The 4548-nt window shown below is 43.3% G+C and overlaps 1 protein-coding gene across 2 annotated transcripts in view; it reads left to right on the plus strand.

The window, feature by feature from the left end:
* Nucleotides 1–2489: 2489 nt before the first annotated feature.
* The window catches only part of LOC103379657 (G1/S-specific cyclin-D2-like), a 33587-nt gene continuing 31528 nt past the window's right edge, over nt 2490–4548 (plus strand). The window contains exons 1-2 of one of the 2 annotated variants that reach the window (XM_008311270.3): nt 2490–2973; nt 4315–4530. In XM_008311270.3, the coding sequence (XP_008309492.1) occupies nt 2779–2973; nt 4315–4530 (411 nt within the window). In that variant the 5' untranslated portion in view covers nt 2490–2778. Of the gene's footprint in view, nt 2974–3102; nt 3127–4314; nt 4531–4548 lie in introns of those variants that run through there. The other variant, XM_008311273.3, reaches the window with a different exon arrangement.

Genomic DNA, 4548 nt, shown 5'->3' on the forward strand with positions numbered 1-4548 from the left:
TTATTTATTTATTTCATTCTACTTCAATGATAACGTTTTCATATATATTTTATTATTATTTATTTTCTATCCTTTTCATGTTGAATGCGTTTTAAACCAGATGTGAAATCTTTAGAGAAACTTTCTTTTTTTTCTTTTTTTATCTTCAAAAACAACATTTATGTCACGTCTTTATGTTTAGTCAAAATAAAGATCCGACAGAACTTGTGCTCTGCCTGATGCCGCACACTGGACTCTGATAGGCTGTTTGAGCTGCAGTAACACCCAAGACGAGAGTCCGCGCGTGTGTGTGTGTGTGTGAGGGAGAGAGGGAGAGAGAGAGAGAGAGAGAGAGAGGTACTAGAGAAGAATTCTGCCCAGTAACAATCGCACAGTCGCGGCTCAGTGCTGAGGAACTATTGGCTCTGCGCACAGACACACGGGGAGGAGGAAACAACACAGACTGGAGAGAGAGAGAGAGAGAGAGAGAGAGAGAGAGAGAGAGAGAGGGAAAAAAAGAAAAACTTTAAAGAGACATTTCCCCTACTTTTCTCACAAGCGTTGCGATATAAGCAACAAGTCTGGGATGGAAATGGAACACAGCTCTGAATGCAGTGAGGATTTTACAGCGCCCCCTCTCCACCACTCCCACCCCCCATCTCACCCCTCACCCCCCTCACCCCCCTCCCTTACCCCCACACGCACTGAGTCTTGTTTCATTCAGGGCTCAGGGCTTTGAAGTTGCCTAAGAATAGGAGGGAGGATTAGCATATTTACCCATGCAGATTCTCTTTGTGACTGTACGTGAGGCTAAATCATCTGGCAGTCATTTTTTTTAATTATCAGCCCATTGACTTCCCCACTCCGTCCTCCACCTGCCCGCTGCCCCGCGTCACGTCAGTGCACTCAGGAATCCCCATCAGACGTGTATTGCTGTGGGATTTTCATGGTTGTAATTTTAATTTTTTTATTAGGAACACAGAACCTCAGTGTGAGTGTGTGAGTGTGTGTGTGTCAGCCATCACATGGTTGCGTTATCTTGACTAGAAGATTATGCAAAGAGAAAAGGGAAAAAAAACAACGACCTCAACGCTGCTGTTTCCTAGAAAGCTATCTCTTCAACCACAAGCAGTTTGTGGGCTGCTATTAAAAAAAAAAAAAGAATGCTCACACCAACGAGCGTGGGTGTGGGGCGGGGTGGAAGAGATAGAGGGGGCGGGGGCCCGGGACGGGTGAGGGTGAGGGTGAGGTTGAGAGGGGGTCTGTGGTCGCGCCTGTCCGTGTCCTATTGATATGACTCACTGTAATCCAACATGGACACACACACACACACATACATGTGTATGTACCTGCAGTATCTCCATCCTCAAAGTCACAAAGTCACGTGTCAAAAACCCGACAGAGAAGCTGCTAAAACTTCAGCTTTGGACTTTCTTTTTTATTATTGTTTCTTTCATGTGAAGTCATATTCAGTCTGTCCTCTACAGAGGGGACACTTTCTGTCCCCCAGAGAAAAAAAAAAACCAAATCACTCAGAATAAAAGTCTCTATAGTATATAAAAATGTGCACAAACTTAGGAAACAAATCACTTGTTTTGACCAAACAACCGAGTTGAAATGATAAAGTTGTTTCAAAGTCTTTCACAGATGTGTGGAAAATGACCAGTGAGACACTCATTTGGACATTTTTGATGTGTTTCAATCAAATCATTGGTTCATTTAAACCCAGATTAATTAAATAAAGGTGCAGTGAAGGTGATATCTATTGTCTTTGTATCTGAAATGAGGTCAATATTTGGTCTACATCAAATACAGAGACAAAATATGTGGAAAAAGGGACATTTTTAAAAACTCACTTTTATCAGGATCATGTTGTTGGTTCTGTTCAGCCCAAACTAATCAATAAAGGTGCAGGAAATGTATGACGAGTGTCCAGTCAGATCCTCATTAAAACTATATATATATATATAGATTCATATTTATGTCTCGTCTGTAGTGAGAATACTCCAAACAAAAATCTCAAGTGTAAATCAACCAAAGATTCATTTTACTGTTAAAATCACATTTCTGTTTCCGTTCAGTTCAAATGAATCAATAAAAGTACAGGAAATGTCGAGGAAACAGACACGTAGACTTTCTGAACACAGTTTTTATACATGATCGTCTTCAGTGAGGATAAAACAGGCACAGACTAAAATAAAAACTTTTTTTTTCATGTATGATTAACCGAACTTTTTTTTTTTACTGTTTACATCATATTTGTTTCCGTTCAGCCCAAACTAATCAATAAAGGCGCAGAAGATTTGATTAAACGTAATAACAGAAAGGAATATTCTGTTTTAACCTTTTACATTCGGGGCTGAGAACACCGATGTGCTTTGTGAGGGTTTTTCTTTTTTCTTTTTTTTTTCCAACATAAAGTTGTCTTGTGTGCCAGAGGAAGAAGGCAGGGGGACAGCAGTGCAGCATGTTGCGTCTGGTCTATACAGAGGTAATGAAGTGAATTGCGTCAGTGGCGCATGCAAGGCAGGCTTGAAATGCGCCTGATCTGGCCAGGCGGATGAAAGCAGAGGCGCACTGAGGGGAGAGAGGAAAAAGTTCTCAACAAGGAGAGGCAGGACTACTCTTACTGAGCCCCTGCAGTCTCACTTTTCTGTGCCTCGAACAGACTTTCCCTGCTATCCTTTTTTTTTGTCTGTGTGTGTGTGCGTGCCATTTTCTCACCCTGCACCGCTGCTTTGACATTTCCGTGAGAGAAATCCTACTTTTTTCTACTTAAGTGAAAGCACCAGCAGCACCATGGAGCTGCTCTGCCTCGAAATGGACACCATCATTCGAGCTAGTCCCGATCCCAACCTCCTGTGCGATGACAGAGTCCTGCAAAGCTTGTTGACCATAGAGGAGAGATTTCTACCCCAGTTCTCCTATTTTAAAGGCGTCCAGAAAGATATTCAGCCCTTTATGCGGAGGATGGTCGCCACTTGGATGTTGGAGGTAGCACCGAGTGCTCTGTATTTCCGTGCTCAACTCCTAAAGCCTGCTGATTTGTTTCATTTGCTGCTCTCCGGAGCTCCGTGTGCGGCTGATGGACGAGCAGACCAGACTCCCGACTCTCGTTTCCGACACTTTATCCCTCATATGAAGCCAGTGTGTGCTTTTCTGTCGCTTTTTAAGCCGCTTTAAAGTCCGCTCGTGGCGGCTGCGTTTCGGCGTTGAAGAGCGGCGATGTGAGCGTCACTGGGGGATTTTCTTTCCGACACCTCGCTGTGTGCGTGTGTGCACGCTGCCCGTTGATGTTTTATTGTTATTATTTTAGATTGCCGGAATATTTCCATGCACACGTATGCACTCCCCAATGCAACGCTGCCCTGAGCTGTACCTTCGCCATGTTGGTTTTTTACAGGAGCGCTTGTTGCTTTTAAAGAGGACTTTACAGTGTCATAAACGCAATAACAGCGGCTGGAGCCCATCGGCAATGACAGACGAGGCTCTTGGGTGTCCGTGTAATACAGAAAATGTCACAAAAAGCGCTGCTGTTTTCCGCTGTATCTGTTTTAAATGTCGGAAGGGACGAGGGCCTTATCTGTCCCTTCGGTCTTCCCCCCGTCGCATTGCCTCACTCTGGAATTATGTTGGATTTTTGTCACTTTCTCAAACATTCCTGGTCAACATGTACCTCTAAACAATCGGGAGACTTTGGGCTTTATTTTCATGTACATATCGTTAGAATACGAGCCGGCGAATATTTTTAATTAATTTTTGAAATCCCGATATCGCTTCGGCTGTGACGCACTCCAAACCAACCTCCTGCTACTGGTCTTAAATTTTGACATTTTATTCATATTTACCCCGCGCGAATCTGGATAGGAATTGTCGGGTATGATGTGGAAGGCCCCCCTGAACATTATGATGTGAAGAAAACGGGTGTAGATAATTTATTTATATTTTTAAATATTTTATGAAAATATGACGACTGAAAAAAAGACTGTTTCCGTGTGCTGCGCTGTCGGGGTGTTTTTGACTCGACTGATTGTGACTTGAATTCATTTCTTAGTCCATGACTTGCAAGAATGTGACTGTTGACACTGTATGTCCGACATCCTTTTCATTTTTTCGTCAAATTATCTATTTTTAATTAATTTATGATGTCGCAACCGATTAGGGCTGGGCGCAGAATCTTGGCCGGGCCCCAACTGTGTGTCATACAATTTATGTGTGATTCTTATTAGACGTTTGTTTCGATTTCTCCTAAAAGTTTTGTATACATTTCAAGTGCTGTAGCTCAAGTCGGGTCTCGCTAAAAGCCCCTGTGATGTCTGTTGTGTCTTTGCTCAGGTCTGTGAGGAGCAGAAGTGCGAGGAAGAAGTTTTCCCTCTGGCCATGAACTACTTAGACAGATTTTTAGCCGTGGTACCCACCAAAAAGTGCAACCTGCAGCTGCTGGGGGCAGTCTGCATGTTCCTCGCGTCCAAATTGAAAGAGACTCGTCCATTAACTGCAGAGAAACTTTGCATCTACACAGACAATTCCATCAGACCACAGGAGCTGCTGGTAAGCAACATTTTTGCA

The sequence above is a fragment of the Cynoglossus semilaevis genome, chromosome 6, assembly GCF_000523025.1.
Source record: "Cynoglossus semilaevis isolate Cse_v1.0 chromosome 6, Cse_v1.0, whole genome shotgun sequence".
Taxonomy (NCBI): Eukaryota; Metazoa; Chordata; class Actinopteri; order Pleuronectiformes; family Cynoglossidae; genus Cynoglossus; species Cynoglossus semilaevis.